Genomic DNA, 17695 nt, shown 5'->3' on the forward strand with positions numbered 1-17695 from the left:
GCACAGACCCTAACTAACAACGATGAGCGACGCAGGGGCGCGGTGGCCCTCTCTCCGCGGTGGGAACGGGCTGCAGCGTTGCCTTACTTGCCTTCGTTCCCGGTTGAACTTTAACCTACTTTCCCATACTGCCTTCTCTCTGCTGCCGTAGGCTCTGATTGGTGGAGTTTAAGGGAAAGAAAATTGCAGCTGCCCATTTCGACTTGATTCTTTTTACCCTCTGCGTTTGTTCGCATGGAGCCCGCCACCGACTGAAGAGGAGGGTTAATTATGGCCAATAGCTCATTTGCAGAAATCAAGGGGTTAGTTCACGGATGGAGGATCGTGGTGCATTTATAAGTTTGCACAAATCGTAATTGACCTCCACAGAAACAATAGCCTGCCAGGCTGAAGTGAACAGGCCTCATGTTGGATACCTCCCGGCAGGATGGAATGTGTCCCAGTGTTTTGAACTGGGCTGACATTACTGCTTCACGGCCAGAGCTTCAACTGGGAGGAGGGGTTATTTTTAGCCATAGTAATTTGCACCGCTGGATAAATAAGTTATAGCCTATGAGATGTAAACAGAGATCGACTCGGTTCAAAATAAGGTTTTGTAGATCAAAGAACATTTTAACGTCTGTTCATTGGATTTTCAGCATTTTGCAGTCAAACTAAAGCTCATTGTTGAGCTGCAACTAACGATTTCATCTTTCATTTAAGTTTATAAAACGTCAGAGGAATAAGTGAATCATGATCATCAGAATTTCATAGTCCAAGGTGATGTCTTCACGTTCCTTACTTTGTCCAACTAATGGTCTAAAACCCAGTACTAATTAAATGGACCTCTGTGATTTTATTATAACCCTAACCCCTTTCACCAAGGCCAAGAACGATCTTCCATACTCAACAATATCCAATTTACAATCACATAAACCAGAGGAAAACTGAAATCAGGAATCCTTTAATGTAATTTTATGCTCGATTCACTGACAAATGAATAATAAAAATTGTTAAACCATTGATTGAGCTCTGCTAGTCATTACATGAGGTCATTGAACTGCATGTGCCAGTGAAAAAGACTAAGCTATCAATTGTCTCGGTCTAACAGACGCAGCTAAAGTAGCAGGAACCAGGAAGATGTCAGTCAAGCACAGTCAGTGCTCTCTCACACAGTGATGAGAAGAGGTCTGCACAGGTAGATGAAGTGAAGGCACCTGTGTGGCTGGACCTGACTGTGCAGGGCTTTTATTTTACCTTATGCACATGTTCTTCCATTTGTTGTTGTGTGAAGGTTTAACTGTTGAGGCAAAACAAAAAGAAGTTGCCATAAAGTTTTATTTTCATGAATGCTTTCACAATTTCTTCCTTTATAAAGTTATGTACACATAATTCGCTCCCATGGTAAATAAAGAGAATATTCAGAGTGTGGAAAAAGACAGTGGGAAAAAAACACAAGGCATTAGAATAAAAAAAAAAAAAAGTCAAGCACAACAAATATTTAAACAGAACTCTAAATCATGAAATATATATTGATCTTAAGGAATCTGAGTTGATGTCTATTTAATATTGCCAGTGATTTTATATACTCATAATTAGAGGTAGGGTTATAGAAACATGAAGGTGCCGATTCTTGCCAACAGCTCCCTCTGGTGGGACGTCTGTGTGCAGCACGTCCTTCACACAGTGCACGTCATGACTCAACTCAAATTTCAAGAAAGAGCATCTGAAAATATTTGAGGGTATCTCTGTTTAAAAACTGAAGTTACTTTCTTAAACAACACTCTGATAATCTTGGATATTATTACAGCCTGTCCAGTAAGTTTAGTCTGTCAGCAAAGCCAATCACCATCAGGATATTTTAAGAAACTCAAACACACCTTCAGACAAACTTTCTTTCATAAACTGGTGACATGATGGTGCACTGTGTGCAGGACTTCAGTCTCTGTATTTATGCATAATGCACCACATTCACAGCAGATTTCTCAAATTAGTTTTATGGATCTTGAAAGGCCTGATACTGACTTTGAGACTGAACTGATGAGAGACTTTTTTTTTGTAGAAGCCCAGTTAATCACAGCAGGAAAACCTTTCTGTGTGAAGTCCTACTGATTTCTATGAAAACTGTATCCACACTCACAGCATCACATTTGGAGTGTAACACAGTTCGTGATAAACCTACACTGCACTAGTTGTGGATCTGAGAAACGAACTCTTAATGCATTTGGGACTTGATAAGTACACTTTTACCCTTTTTATATTGACTTTGGTTTAAAAACAAATTCAGAGGTCTGGAATTTTACATGCTCATTACAATCCATTAAATGTCTTTAAATAAGGCAACATTCATTACAAGGTACCACACTGCAATTCAGTATGAATTAACATTTGTGTGGCGCCGCCCAATGAAATATTTAAGTTTAAAAAAATCTAGTTTTCCATTGTGAAAACCAGGCTGCAGTCCCTGTTCAAGTCTGAACATATATATATATATATCAAGTTTAGGCATGCATACAAACCACTGTTGTGTATTTTAAAATGTCAAACAAAATATCTCATCTAGGAAGGAAAGAAAAGAGAACACAGCATTTGCAAATTCAAATCCCATGAGGTATATACTAAAAGACTGTGCGCACAGGCAACACATCTCGAAATCCCTAATATGCCATTTGAGTGACAATGGCAGAAGTAAGGCAATTATATCAACAGAAGCCTTTTTAAGAAGTGTAACTAATCAGTGATGTTTGTGAGGAACTCAATTGAATTCAGTGCTCGTCATCCAAAACAAACTCATTCTTGGTTTAACAGTGTATGTGGTTATTTTGACAGGAAAGTGCTTTCTGATGCATCACAGTTATGTTACAGTGTATTCAAATAAAATGTATTATTATAATCATATCAGCAAAGGACATGACATTTAAAATCTTGTGTATGTGTTTCACAATCTGCCACCCTCTTTTGTTTCTGTACTCTTTGGTGTTAAAGTAAGTAACTGTATGATAGAAGATGTTATGAGCTGATTTTCGTTAGTTTTAGCACAAATATTCCAGTCAAATAAAACTGTCCATTCCCTCGAGTCCTGTGTAGCAGATGTTCAATAAGAAATGTCAAAGAAAACCAGTAAATAATATTCATGGAAAAGCAATGAAGGTAGTATAAAGTCTTATCAGCATGTGGACTAATTTTAAATAACATGTCAGGCTCTGATATGAACATAACAGATTCACACTGCAACATACTTATGATGCATCCTCATGCAACGCCTCCGTGTAAACTGCAATATTATTTCTGGTATTATGCAGTGCTTATACTGTAATGGAAAAATGCCTGAGACGACAGACCTGGAGTAGTATAAAATCACATGAATGAAAGATTTGTTAAAGCATTGTTTCAAATGAATTATTGCTATCTGTGCTCAGTATGTGAGGATGAAGTGGAGTGCTCCAAGTGAGATCAATCTGTACATCCTGGCTGTCCATGTTAGCAGTGAACGGACGGCTGCTACCCTGCAGCATTATCTGATGCTGTGTTTCTATTTCAGTCATGTAAGCCTCGGTGAACACAGCCTAAAAGAAAAAAAAAAAAAAATCACAGCACAATAAATTGATTCCTCTCTATGGTTTTGATTTTCTCTTCCTGTGTCGGCTAATGCATTGGCAAGTACAGCAGTGCAGGATCATTTCAGACCTCCGTAACCTCACACGCGCGATCAAAGGCCCAAGAACTACACGATAATCACCAAAAAATAAAAATAAAAATACTGTGTGCTGACCCGGCCAATATGATCCACATGTCACTCTCAGCCAAAGCCATATTTCAAATGATCATTTAAGTCCCTGTACAACACAACAGCTTACAATAAGGCAATGAACCACACCTATGCACTGAGTTGGGCTAAGCAATGTCCAGAGAGAAGAGTTATTGTTTACCATGAAGATACATTAGAAAAAAATCATATATTTACTTCTCCTCAGCTTTTCAATCTCTAAAATATAGACATGTTTTTGAAAAGAAAAAAAAAAGACTACCAAGAACTATCAAGAACGCCTCAGAGCTCAAGTTGCCTGTGAATGGGGTGAAGTTTCTGTCAATCTAAGGTCTCTGCCAGCGACAATGCATGTGGAAGGGTAACAGTTTAAGGTCCAACATAACAAGAATGGAGTAAATGCTTTCCATCATCACTAAAGAGGAAACGCTATGCTTTAAATAACAGTTCTTGGCCCACTCAGGTTGCTGGATGGAAATCACCTCCATATTCACACTATGAACAGAAAGTGAAGAAAGTAAGAGTTACTCTTTTCCTATATTTCGTAGTTAATGTTAAATCTTAATGAAGCATTTAGACTCTCACTCAGCCCTCTGCAAATCCAACCACTACCTCTAAAATCTACCACCTGACAGAGCCGTCGTTCCTGTGGTTTTTAAGCTTCCTCCGGTGCCGTGGGCCTCTTCAGGTCCCGGATCTGCTTAATCAGATAGTTCTTCTCATCACAGAACTGCTCGTCCTCAGACCTGTCTGTCTGGAAGTGGCTCAGGAACTCCACGAGCTTGGTCTGGTTCTTCAGCAGTATGTCCAGCACGGGCTGAGTCTTGTTGGGGTTTGCAACAAATACCTTTGAGAGGAGAGAGAGAGATGATGTGAACTGACAATCCGAAAAGTTTCATCCTGAAGTCAAATAGCTGCATCGGTCCATGCCTCTCTCAGAAACATTCAATATTTCACTCATTTGTGTCAGCCGGATTTTGGAGTTTTCTTCCAAAAACTGTACATGGCATTTCAAATTTGAATACACAACTTTAATTTTTAAACAATGAATTGTTGCACTGATGATGCGTGTTCTACGTGCACACCTTGAAGACATGGAAAGCTTCAAACTGGATGTTTCGGCTGTTGTCTCTTAGCAAGTTCATCATCAGCTTCAAGTTTTCTGCCCGACTGATGTACTTTGTCATGACAGTGAAGTTGTGTCTATCCAGGAGAAGTTCCCCGAGGAGCTGAAAAACAGTGCATGATTAAAAACTGTCAGTTACACTTGAATCTGTAACCGAGACCAAAGTTTATCAGGAGTTTTGATTTGACAGAGAAGTGGAGCTTTTACCTTCAAAGACTGTCGTTTGGTGACATAGTTGTCAGAATGTAGGAGCTTCTCGTACTCTGTAAACACCTGACAAACAATACAAAAGTGTGTTAGGCACAGAAAGAGCTTTCTTTCAATTATAGATCAAAAGCAACAGGAGAAAACTCACCCTGTCATAATTGTTCTCCAGGAAATCCGCACACATAATCTTGTGTCTTGTGAGGAGATCCTGAGAGGAAACAGAAGAGAACTGGGTGTTAGATAAGAGCTGTTAGTATGAAGATGCTGCAATTACAACGAAAATATGTCAGAGTACCTTGAATGAGGCGAAAGCGTCTGAGGCGATGTCAAAGGTCGAGAGTTCCACGTAACGGAAGAAGCAGAAGAACTCTTCAGAGAAGAGCACCGTCCGTGCCAAAGGCTCGTGACGCAGACACTCCCTCAACATCATTCCACAGTTCAGAGCCACTTCTGCACTCTCGTATCTGTAGGTCAAATGCATCATCAGACCAGTTACAAAACATACACTGTAGATGTAACAAAAGTTAAAAAATCGCAGAAAATCTGTATCATTTGAAGGAAAATGCAGCCTAAACACTTTTATCACTGTTAATCTGGAATTAAATTTCTTTTGTAAACATTCAATTTCTGGGTCTTATTTTGTACAGAGAGGTATTTTTACTATGCCTGAAGACAGCTGGCTAAATGAAGACAATTCGATGCAGCTACATGGGAGCTTATTGGTAGAAGAAACACATCAACATTAAATGTCAGGTTTTGATGTCTGTCTTTGACAATCAAACAGGCTGTTCCTCTTTATAGATGTGACATTTTGGAATGAAGTTCAAAAACACTGCAGAAGAAATTCTTCACAAAAGTGGCATTTGATCCACTGACAGCAGCATAAATGGCTCATATTGCAGTGCAGCCGTTAGCCAAGGTTGCTCTTTGACTAAGCAGGATGACTCAGTTTTTTAGAGCCGTAAAACCAGCACTCAACTATCACTCTCTTCATCTACATGTGTAACCCACATGTGAATGCAACAAGTTCATGCGCGTTCCTCTGGGAGTTGTTGAAACACATACTGGGTAATGTAGAAAATCAGGCAAAGAGGACAGGGAAAGAGATTTTACCACAAAAGTTTTAAATGGTGACTTAAAACAACCAGAACAAAATACAATGGGGGGGGGGGGGGGGGGGGGTAACTGATAAAATTTACCAGTTCAGGGGCCTCTAAGGACAGTGTTGCCTTTAATTCATGTAAGTGGACAAACAAAGCACTCATATCTAATACCACAGTATCAAATGCTGAGTTCCTATAGCCTGAAAAGATGAACTTACCCTTTCAGAAGCATGAACAGGATCTGCGGGTGTGTAGAGATGTACTCTACCGTGGGTGTGCGAGTGCCAATTTGACGTCTCACAATATTGCTGAACAAATGAACCACATCCTTCTTCCCCTGTTAAAAAATAAATAAATAAACTTAAAAAAAAAAGCACTCAGACAGACGAATGGCTGACTGGGTAATGATGATATGCAAAGACATTTTTGCTTTGGGCAAAGATGTTCAAATCAGGCGTACACACTCTCACTGGCCATTTGCTGTCTGCACAAAGCAATCAATACTTTTTACACACATAACGTCAGTGCAGAAAGAAGTACATTTAACCCACCTCAAAATCAATCCTCTGCAGGTTTGCAATGAGTGCAATGAGGAGGTTGGTGTTGTACAGCTCTTGTGCAAGCTGAGCCACTGCTTCAGTCTGAGGCTCCTTGTCACCTGTTCCACAAAGTACCTCCTTCAGCGAAGCCAGATTTTTGGACACCTCCTCTGCAACCTTAATTGTGGAAAAATAGTAGATGACTACAACTATGAGTTGGTGTTCAAATAAAGAGCCATATTCCAAACATCAGGCAGTTAGACGAAAACCCATTGCTGACCTTTTCACACTTTTTGCTGTCCCCAGCATCCAGCTTTTCCATGTATGCCACATTCTCCTTTAAACTCCTCACTATTTCAGCTGGGCTCTTCTGAGACTTTCCAAAAGGAAAAGGCATGACTGAAGACAGGTGATCCAAGCCCAAATCTCTGAAGAAATAAAACGCTATTTCAACAAACTATCATGTGCAATTAAAGCAATTCAACTTCCTGTACCTCTTTGCATCAGGAAATGGCTGAAAAAGCTCTCACCTGAAGAGCGCAAGGCTAGGTTAGTCACACCATCTGACTGTAACTCGACACTCAAAAGTTAACTATTCAGTTACAGCTTAAACGACCATAACAACGCACACAGCTAGCTAACGTAGCTAAGGTTACAATAGTTAGTATTCAAAGATAATGCGAGCACATTAGCGCCAGTGTAACACTTCCACTGCATGTTTGCATTGGTTTGTCAAAGTTAATATTAACACAGCAGAATAAAGGGCCGACTTTCTAACCGAAAACTAAGATGTCACGGACAACAAGACGTTAAAAAATGTCAACGCTACAGCAGTGCTCATCGGCAAACTTCAGCTAGCTTGTGACCCAGTTAGCTGTAGTTAGAAACAGTCGAACAAACGACAGCACGGAGACAGCGGGCGCCGTGGAAAACACACACAAGACACTGCTGAAATATTCAGTTCAGGCTGTCAAGACTCACCGAGTGAACTCTAGTTGTGAAGCTGAAGGAGGCTCGGTGGCTAAAGGTTAGCTAGCAGGCTAGCAAGTTGTCTCCACTTTCTCTTTCCACCGTAACGTTACTTTGAAATGTGTGTAACGTTATCTGAAGTCTATAGCTGTAGCTATCTAACGTGTACTAGTTGTGGCTACAAGTTGCTCAAACGGACGACCTTCATAGCTGTGATATTTCATGAAAATCTCTCTACTCGTGACCGACTGTCACCTAACTTGCTAGCTGCCTAGTTGTGAAGAGAGAGTCGCTGGGCTGGCCTGTCTGACAACTTGATTTCCCTGTTCTCTTCTGTTCAAACTCACTGTCTATCCTCATCCTGGGGACACTGGGCGGGTATGTTTTTGCTCCATAAAATGACTGCCACGAATGTCAGCCAATCACTTTAACCACACTGATCACTTATGCGGTAACGCCCTCTACGCTGTAGGTGCGCGTGTTTCATGGCTCAAATGTTTCGCGTGGGTGGACAGATTGAAGACTACACGTGAAGCAGCCTCTAACGGACTGCTCTGTAACTGTAAACAAGCGCACCTAAATTCTCTAGAAAAGATGAGGCAAAGAGATTTAGCTGGCCTGAAATCAGCCCTTTTCATCTTGTTCACACGAATTATTATGGTTAAGAGTATTGTTATTAGTATTAAAGCAAAAAGAAAGTTATATTTATTATTATTTTTATTAGTAGTTTTTTCCCCTTTTGAAGTCTTCTGCTTTACTATATTTTGGTATATATGGTATAAGATTTACAAAAGTCACAAGAATACTCACAATCAAATATAAACTCTTTGTACACATATTTTACTGACCATATTTGATGTAGTCACATTGTATATGACAATATTTAACATGTAATCTAACCATTTAAATTATGCTTAACAAAAGTAACTCTCATGAACCATGTCACTTCCCAGCTGGTTGTTTCTAGTCTGTCTCAGAAGTATTTCTTCCAGACATTTCCCATAAAGGTCAGGTTCTGTTTCTATGTGGTGAGGGCATCCATTTCCCCTAACTCTAAACTCTAAACTTCAAAAGGCCTTTTTAATAAGGTACTAGTGAAAAATATAGTCATTATAAATATTTACTCTTATTGTACTACAGACTTGAGGATCCTCCTTCCCTGTTTTAGTTTTTCTGATCTCGTCTTGTGATTTGAACTGTCAACATTTGGTTTGTGGTGTTTACATGTACCAGCTGCAGCTGAGGTAGTTCAACTGGACTGTATGTCTATGTTGTCCTGTAAGTGTAAAGTCTTAGAACCACAACCATGTGCCTTTCTGGAGGACAATAAGGTCGTGGTACAATACTGCAACTTCTGACACTGCCATCACGGATGAGACAGTTGATTTATTTGATTAAACGAACATTGTTCTGAACTCTCAGACCTGCCCAAGGCTTTGACCATAACAAGCAACACAACTGCTTTTAACTGATTTTAATAATCCTTCTTGCACCCTGTTCAATTCAGAGCTTTACCGATGTCTTTAAATCAGTGTCTTTCTTCCAACTCAGTACAGCACTGTGCAGTTTCATGCCATCATAAATCAAGTCCATGGGCAGATTAACCTGTTAATGGGCCCTGGGACAAATTGGTGTTGTTAGACCCCTATTGGCCCCCATACCCTGTGTACTGCGTGTAAAAGGTCACCTCCAAGTTGCCATCAAATACACATTACACAGTACACTATGTGCGCAAACCATTGTATATCCAATGAAGATAACTTTTTTTTTTAAAGAACATTTAAATTATTTTTTTTAGAAACAAAAACATATGGGCCCCTCCAAGACACAGCCTCAAGATTAGGTATTAATGTAGGACTTGCATTTATTAATATTGTACTTCAGTGGCGCTAATCTGTAACATCTCTAACAGATTTATAGTTACCCAAATGATCAAAAACTGACTGGTACCACTCTTTGTTTAGTATTTGTTTTTGCATGTGCGTTTTATTTTTTTATGAAAGGTCAAAAAATTCAACTAATGAAACTTTCATTTTTGTGACACGGATCTGAATTCAGCTGCTCAGACGCTTATCTTAATTTAAATATGACATAACACAAGCGTTTGTCCAACCTCTTCTAAATCTGCATGAAACATGGCCCGCCCTGAAGTCATATCTGCTTTTGAGATATCGATACTTCAAAATTAAAGACATTTTTGTATTTTTGTAAAACACTTTCGTTTCCTGTGCACTCCGACCTCCTGTTTCTTTTCATGTTCGAAACATTGCAACATACAATCGTCAACAAGACCTTTAATTTGAAAGCCGTATCCGGAAATCCCGCCGTCTCGGACACTGTAGCTAGCTTGATGCTAGTGTAAAAAGCACACGATCACTTCTGAAGGACGGAAAGAAACACAGTCGGTGCCCGGAACACTTTTCCATCTTTTCGACCGTCTCAGCTTGGAAAGATAAGATTACCAGGTAAGATGTGAGTTGTGTGTCCGCGGCTGGATGGCAGCCGATGTATTTTATGGCCTGTTGTCGTTTCAGGCCGTATTGCTGGCGTACAAGCTGAGCTGCTCTCTTTTTCACGGGGATACATCACGTATGGCGCTCTTTACTTCGAAACGGTTTGCAAAGACCCGCGCCTGTCATGATAATTTCCCACATTTAAAGGGAAATATTCGCAGTTTTTCGGGTTCCAGCAGGAACATATTGTCGAAGTGTCATATTTTCCTACCGTCGACCTTTATTTTCCTGCATGAAAGGGCCTTGGGAGAGATTTCGGGGCGTTGAGATGTTCTTAGTGAAAATTGTTTTCAGTTATAGCTAGTTTGGTGGAGAAAGAGACACACACCCCCTTTAATTCAAAACTTTGTGGCATAAATTTGAGGCACTTTTTGTGTTTCGCTCGCTCTCGTCGTAAAACGACCACAACATCGCCATGTAGCGCAGGAATGTGAAATGAGAGCATATCGGCGAGGAGCAGAGGTTGAAATAAAGGGTATTTGGTGTTATTTACATGGGGAGTATTGTGTGTTCGCACGCTGGCTCCGCTGCTGTAGCCGCCGCAGTGAAAGCCTGCCCCTGCTATCATGGCTGTAATGGCTCTATCAAGGCGTCGCAGCACACTGCTATTGTGATTTTTTTTTTCTTTGTAAAACACTCACTTTCGTTTGTGGACCATGGAGGATTGACTATATCTTTTTTTTTATGCTCATTTAAAAAAAAAAAAAAAAAAAAAAAAGATCTGCGGCGCCTGCAGCGCATTACAGACAACAGGAGACTGTCTCTGCAAATGACAGCACACGTTTGGAGGTTTGATGTGTTCCTCTACTCCAAAGAACACAATGATGGGTTTGCAACCAGTCTTGCTTGATTTTCAAGAAAAATTTTGATTAATACAAATCTAAAGGATTTAATTATAATGTAGCAGAAAATGATACAATACTAATATTTAAATCACCCTAGTTTCTGGTAATGTATATATCTTCACTTCTTATCACAACAAGTAATACTGTCTGAAATTGCAATATATATATATAAAGAGTAGTTGGGTCGGACATATGAGGCAGAATACAGGAGAAGAGTGTGTGTGGGGGTTTGCCTGTCACTAAAAGTAGCCCCTGTGTGTACGGTAAAATTGGTTGCATCAGATCTGGTCTTCCAGCTTCAAAGTCCTGCTTCTCCTGATTTCCCTTTCTGTTCCTGTCTAATCTGATTTAGTCCTGGGATGACTGGTGATTGTTGCTAATTGCAGGCCTGTCTTGCCTGTGCTGATATCGTCTTCAATCATGACACATGAACAACATTTTTGACTGCCTTCTTCAAATAAAATCAAGGTCTCACTAAATGCTGGCATTGGTCAGCGATTGTAGATTCTGTTAAATACTCTTATTCTGTGGACGTCAGTGTTCATACATAAGGCCACCAGGAACTCTCCATAAGTCTGTTATAATTCAATTATACAGGAACAGAAGCTGAAAACGTGTCAAGCTGCAGACCTGCAACAAATATGCGGGGCCCCATGTGTGATCCATCAGAAGTTTTTCTGAGAAACACTTTTTCTTTTTAGGACACAGAGCTTTTCTTTTGTTGCTCTATTTTGTAGTGACTTGAAGTAATAGTTGAGTCAAAGTTTTGTTTGTAGCTGTTTCTTAGAAATAGTTTATAATGAGCCATTTCCAAAGGGTTATATCCATTATTTCACAACACTCAATGGAAGGAAAAAAAACCAAACATGATTTCCAAAACACAGTTTACTCTTAATGGGATGTTTGGCAACACACTCTACAGACAGTTATGCAAATTTACACATTTCTATTCTGAGATATAACCATGTCACCCTCTGTTATTATATTACCTTCCTGCTAATATGTTAGGCCATCATTTCATCATTCACTTTTTATCTACATTGACAACAACTCTGAGCACCATCCACATACTGTATGCATTAAAAAGTCTCGGCATCCTGTGTGAATCAGATATGAGCTGTGATTATGAGCTTGATGATGACGAATACATCGATGTGTGTTAAAGCTGCTTTGATGACAGAGTAGAGAACTTATAAAGGCTTTTTTTTTCTTGTCATCAGACTTTTGGGCAAACCAAAAACGTCTTCGGCCATGTCAGGACAGAGGAAAGGAGCTGCAGCGCGGCTGCCTAAATGTGCCTTCTGCAGAACCAACCGGGACAAGGAGTGCGGCCAGTTGCTTGTGTCTGACAGCCAGAAGGTGGCAGCCCACCATAAGTGCATGGTGAGAAGAGCACATAGTTCTCAGCTTTTTTAGCCTGACATCCCTCATGCCAAAGTCATGGATACAGAGAACCCATCATATATGCAGAATAATGAGCAGTTACCCCAAATTTCTTTTTATTTTTATGTCGTTTTGTTTATTTTTAAGTGGAAGCCTATAAAAATCGTATGATTTGTGAAGCCAAAAAGACAAAAACTATGAAAAAACAGATATAATATGTTTGTTTAGCAGAAATACGTGGTTCAGCTCCCAGAAATAATCTTGAAAACCTCCAAATTGTCTTTTGTCCCCTGGGTGGTCGTGACTTCGAGATTAAAAAAATACTTCTCTACAGCCTCTAACATACCATCCAAAAACCTGGGACAATAAAAATGGCAGGTGTAAGATTTTCTTCTGAATATATCACAGTGAAATCAGCTCTCATGATACAATCCGATACATGTAAAACGTCAAATTAATGTTAACCCTCAGTGTGGTGCAAAATGGTGCGTCAGAAGCGGCAAAGGGAAATGCAGAGATAATTCATTGCAACTCATAAGGAACTGTGGAGTGTGTAGAGTTATTATCAGAGTTTATTAGAAAAGACTGCAAAAGTAATTTAATAATTGTTTTCATATTTTTCCTACGTAGCTTTTCTCCTCTGCTTTGGTCACGTCTCACTCAGACAGTGACAACATCGGAGGATTTTCCATTGAGGATGTGAAAAAGGAGATCAAGAGGGGAAATAAATTGGTAAGTACTCACTGGCCTTCTTAGTGTAGCATTAGTGAGTGGAGGAGAAGGAGTGTTGGTGTATAAGGCCATAAAGCAGAGCTTTTGTCATGTGAAAGCTATAAATTATAAATAGGTCATTTAAATGAAATTGAGCATATTTATGTACTTCTCTGTGCATGCCCATCTTTAAATGCATGTTACTTTTTGATCTAAATATGTGTTGGTACAGGATGTACAGCACATCCAGTCACTGTGCTTATCTGAGGATGTGCTTTATTTAGCTAATAATAATTAATGATGTGTGCATGCATGTTTTTGCACACCGCTGTTTTCCTGAGCATTATGATGTTACCGTAGTGTATAGCTATGTCTTTAATGTGGTTTCCTCAGTGTGTATACCCGAGGGATGTGTGTTCACACTCCTGTCTTTCTGTTCGTGGTGTGTATGTGTACATGTTTATAGAGTAAGTCTCCTACAGAGGAGAGAGCTTGATACTAGCTGGTAGCTCTGCATCAGATACCTCTCACATTTAATTGGAAAATATCAGCTTTTCCATCCAATTAAACATCTAGAATTTTCCATGTTGAGTTAACAGGTTGTGGTTTTTTCCTCAATCTGACAAACTGTTGAATAAGGAGGAGTCTGATGCTGAAATGCAATTTAATCTAATTAGCAGCATTTCTAATTTAATTTGCACGTGTGTCATGAAAATCATTTTCACGCATTATATTTAATTTTCACAGTGGTTCCACTAGCTCATGATTCTATATGAGACCATCATATTACATACAAGATAATTGTTACATATACTAATAAAGTAATATGTTTAATTCACATACCTGCATTTGTTTTTTTACTTTCATCCTCTTTGACATACATATACATGTTCCCTATTGTGGAATCTGTATCAAAGAAATTTGAAAATGTTTTCATTTAGATTTACAACCTATTAATATTAAGACTTGTCTTCTGTTTTTCTAATCCTGTGTGCTTCTGTTCCATCTTCCCTCCTGCATTTGATTTATTTTTCTCCTGCTATAAACAAATTCTCCCTGCAGGGATATCGTGTCATGATATTTGCATATGGCCTTTCAGACAGTTATGTCTGTCAGGGCGCCGTGGTCTTTGGAGACAAATTATTATTCAGGTCCACATTGAGAAAATCTCATTTCACTTTACTAATTGACAAATCACATTTCCAGTTGTCAGCTATTTGAATGAGCATAAAAGGTTGTGGAACTGCATGTGCCCTGCTGTTTCTGTGAAAGATGCATCTCTTTCTTTCTTTTTTTTTTCTTTCCCCTTCAGATGTGTTCTTCATGTCACCGACCGGGTGCTACCATCGGCTGTGACGTGAAGACTTGCCGGAGGACGTATCACTATTACTGTGCTGTGAAGGACAAAGCCCAGATCAAAGAGAATCCCTCACAAGGGATTTACCTGTAAGTCACTTTGTCTTTGGACTCTAATGCACATTAATCTACAGTAAATAAAGGCATTTTTCCTTCATGTTGATTTTTTTTTTCTTCCCTGAATGTAGTGTTTACTGTCGCAAACACCGAGATGCTTCTCAGGATGGCATTCAAGGTAGAGTATTATTTAAATGTTTCATACTACTAGGCTTCTGTGAGCTGTCATCTTCAGGTCTCTCCACAGATGCTCTCTGGGGTTTTAGTCTGGGCCACTCAACGACAGTCTGAGGCCTGTCCCAAAAGCACTCCAGCATTTTCTTGACTCTGTGCTTCAGGTCATTGTCATATGCTGAAAGGTGAACTGACAGCCCAGTCTCAGGCCATGTGAACTCTGGAGCAGGTTTTTCTTCAAGGGCATCACTGTCTTTGGCTGCATGATGCTGCCGCCATCATGCTTCACCGTAGTGATGGTATTAGTCAGGTGCTCATCATCTGCTCAAAAGGTTTAATTTATGTTTAATTTTTCCTCATGCTCTCACAGTCCTTTAAATGCTGTGCCGTTTTCACCCTGTCATTACAGGATATTGAGTGTAGGCTGATGAGCATAAAAGTTTTATCCATTTACAATTAAATCTACAACATAATAAAATATGCAAAAAGAGAAGTGGTCTGAATACTTTCTGAATCCACTGTATCTGCTTGTGTCTGGTTTAAGTTTTTGATCTGATTTTTGTGTCAGTTGTTGGGAAAAATACATCCACTCATAGGATGTATTTACTTTGCTTTTATACAGTTTTTCTAAACAAAAATTGTTGTGTTAAACTCAGTTGTTGCTTTGTTACCAGATGAAGAGGGAGGCGTGGCCAATGATTCAGACTCATCGCCTCCACAGAGCAGGGGCAGAGGACGGTTTGAGAAGGCGAGAGCCAAGGTGGGATCTCGTGGCCAATCAGAAGACAGCCGCTCCACCTCCTCACAGGCTGCAGACGAGGAGAGCTCCTCCCATGTAAGGCAACACTCTCGTTCACAAATGCAGTCTGTGAAATTCATGTGGATGGTCCGTTGGTTTGACTGTATGTGGCCACCGTTTCTGAGTGTTGTTCTGTTTGTTCCAGCGGGACAGGTCACCTCTTCGGACCAGCCCAGGAGATGGCGGGCAGCGCTGTGGCTTTTGTCACGCCGGCGACGAAGAGAACGAAACGAGGGGCATGCTTCACACCGATAACTCCAAAAAAGTGGCTGCACACTACAAGTGCATGGTAAGATGTAGGAATGTCTGTGAGAGTGTCTGTTTGTGCTACGCACTTTCTGTAAATTTGCATATGCAGTACATCCACTTACATCTTTCCGTAATCTCTGATCCCTTCCAGCTTTTTTCATCGGGCACAGTCCAGCTGACCACTACATCACGTGCTGAGTTTGGAAACTTTGACGTAAAAACAGTCATCCAGGAAATCAAGAGAGGGAAAAGAATGGTGGGAAAATTTGTGCAACCTCAAGTTTTTAAGATTGTTTGAAATGTACTTATCATGTGATGTACTAAAAATGATTGACTTTGTTGTTGTTGTTTTCCCAGAAATGTACTCTCTGCACTCAGCTGGGTGCTACCATTGGCTGTGAAATCAAAGCATGTGTGAAGACCTACCACTATCACTGCGGCCTGCAGGACAAAGCCAAGTACATCGAAAACATGGCGCGTGGCATCTACAAGTGAGCTCAGCTTCCACAGATAAACAGATTTTCAGTTTAAAAATAAACGGCTTTCATTTCACAGCCAGACTTGGGCAACATTATGGTATTATGTATTTTTACATGCAGATTTTCTCTTTGTATTCACAGTAATTGTTGCCACATGACCATTAGCAGTTTGGCGTTTTTACATACGATCATCAAGTCCCAATTATTCCTTATACTCCTAAGCTAAATGATGGAATTCAGAATTGTGATGTGTAAGTGAAAAATAATGGCTTGCATTGGTTCGCATTACTGTGTTTTGTTACTTACACGATCTCCTATGCTTGTATGTGTTTGTGTGTATGTTTTATAGATTATACTGCAAGAACCACAGTGGGAATGAGGAGAGGGATGAGGAAGATGAGGAACGAGAGAATCGCAGTAGAGAGAGGGCAGCAATCGACCATGGAGGAACACCGTCAACGCAAGTGAACGGCAACTAGGTACATTATAAGTGGTTATGGTTGTTACACACAAAAAATATTGTTCAAACTTTGTAATTGTCCTTATTAGAAATGAAATAAATGAAGCGACAAATTTCCTGGTCGATGTGAAGATGTTGATGTGTTTTTGTTTTTTTACAGGTTGTCCTGATGGATGTGACGTGGGGAGAAAACACAAGAACTCAAAGACGAGGGAGAGATATTTTTTATACTAAATCTTAGCCTACTCACAAAGTCGTGGTCTGCAAGCTCCCACGAGTCCCTCACATGATTTCTTCCAGTAAATGGACATGATGTCCCAAAGTGCACCAGGCTTCTTCTTCATGAAATCCTGTTTTAAGTTGAGTGGATGAGCTTTTCACAGACTGGTGGTACTCAGCAGAGCACAGGACTGCTGAAAGATAACGAAAAGCTGTGGCCAATCTTTCCCAGGAGTCTGTTTTGGGCTCAGTTTCAAGTACGTGTATTATTACCGTGAATAAGAGCTGATCTTTTGATTGTCACTCGCTGCCCATGTCCCCGCAGATTACACGACACACACTTGCTGAAAGTCAATACATTCTTCCTCTTCCTTAGCTTCTAAAGGACTCACTTTTAAGAGGGGTCTGTTTGTTACTAGTCTCTCTATGAAGTTGTGCAGTTTGATTACCTTGTTTCTGTAATCATGTCTTAAGAATACTCTTCATGTTAGCCTTTCTTTCTTTCTTGATATGTAATATTTTGCTACTGTATTATTATCATCATGAGTAATTTTGAATTTCTGGATTTCAGACAGTCACAATTACAAGTTTTGCCAGCATGCACTTGGATTTTCCCACTGTTAAAGGTGGCATTTTTTTATTTAGCTGCTAAAGGGCAAAGTATGGCTCTTTAGAAGAGTTGGCTTGACTTTGTTTGATGTACTGTTACTTGTATCTCTACAAATGTATCCATGAATGATTGGAAATAGAAAATATTTTAT

At 39.8% G+C, this 17695-nt stretch overlaps 2 protein-coding genes across 2 annotated transcripts; one reads left to right on the forward strand and one right to left on the reverse strand.

Moving 5' to 3' along the window:
* Window positions 1-1299: 1299 nt before the first annotated feature.
* Window positions 1300-8015, reverse strand: cab39l1 (calcium binding protein 39, like 1). The gene is made up of 9 exons (XM_041048203.1): window positions 7702-8015; window positions 7001-7148; window positions 6733-6897; window positions 6400-6518; window positions 5374-5542; window positions 5227-5286; window positions 5079-5144; window positions 4831-4974; window positions 1300-4592 (listed from the first exon to the last, which is right to left on the reverse strand). Exons 2-9 carry the CDS (start codon window positions 7115-7117, stop codon window positions 4401-4403), a joined length of 1032 nt encoding a protein of 343 aa, XP_040904137.1. The 5' UTR covers window positions 7118-7148; window positions 7702-8015; the 3' UTR covers window positions 1300-4400.
* Window positions 8016-10017: 2002 nt separating this feature from the next.
* phf6 (PHD finger protein 6) lies at window positions 10018-17679 on the forward strand. The gene is made up of 11 exons (XM_041047604.1): window positions 10018-10154; window positions 12268-12430; window positions 13061-13162; window positions 14454-14587; window positions 14686-14732; window positions 15403-15563; window positions 15673-15816; window positions 15928-16032; window positions 16134-16267; window positions 16605-16734; window positions 16876-17679. The coding sequence occupies exons 2-10, from the start codon at window positions 12299-12301 to the stop codon at window positions 16732-16734; spliced, it is 1089 nt and encodes a 362-aa protein (XP_040903538.1). The 5' UTR covers window positions 10018-10154; window positions 12268-12298; the 3' UTR covers window positions 16876-17679.
* Window positions 17680-17695: the final 16 nt, after the last annotated feature.

The sequence above is a fragment of the Toxotes jaculatrix genome, chromosome 10 (assembly GCF_017976425.1).
Source record: "Toxotes jaculatrix isolate fToxJac2 chromosome 10, fToxJac2.pri, whole genome shotgun sequence".
NCBI lineage: Eukaryota > Metazoa > Chordata > Actinopteri > Toxotidae > Toxotes > Toxotes jaculatrix.

Bases quoted from the DNA above. Each gene is read 5' to 3' on its own strand.
- phf6 (XM_041047604.1), top strand. From the start codon at position 12,299: ATGTCAGGACAGAGGAAAGGAGCTGCAGCGCGGCTGCCTAAATGTGCC. The intron at 12,431-13,060 runs GTGAGAAGAGCA...TTTCCTACGTAG, and splicing joins CAGCCCACCATAAGTGCATG to CTTTTCTCCTCTGCTTTGGT. The intron at 16,033-16,133 runs GTGGGAAAATTT...TTGTTTTCCCAG, and splicing joins TCAAGAGAGGGAAAAGAATG to AAATGTACTCTCTGCACTCA.
- cab39l1 (XM_041048203.1), bottom strand. From the start codon at position 7,117: ATGCCTTTTCCTTTTGGAAAGTCTCAGAAGAGCCCAGCTGAAATAGTG. The intron at 6,898-7,000 runs GTCAGCAATGGG...TCCACAATTAAG, and splicing joins ACAGCAAAAAGTGTGAAAAG to GTTGCAGAGGAGGTGTCCAA. The intron at 4,593-4,830 runs GTGTGCACGTAG...CTCCTCTCAAAG, and splicing joins AAGCTTTCCATGTCTTCAAG to GTATTTGTTGCAAACCCCAA.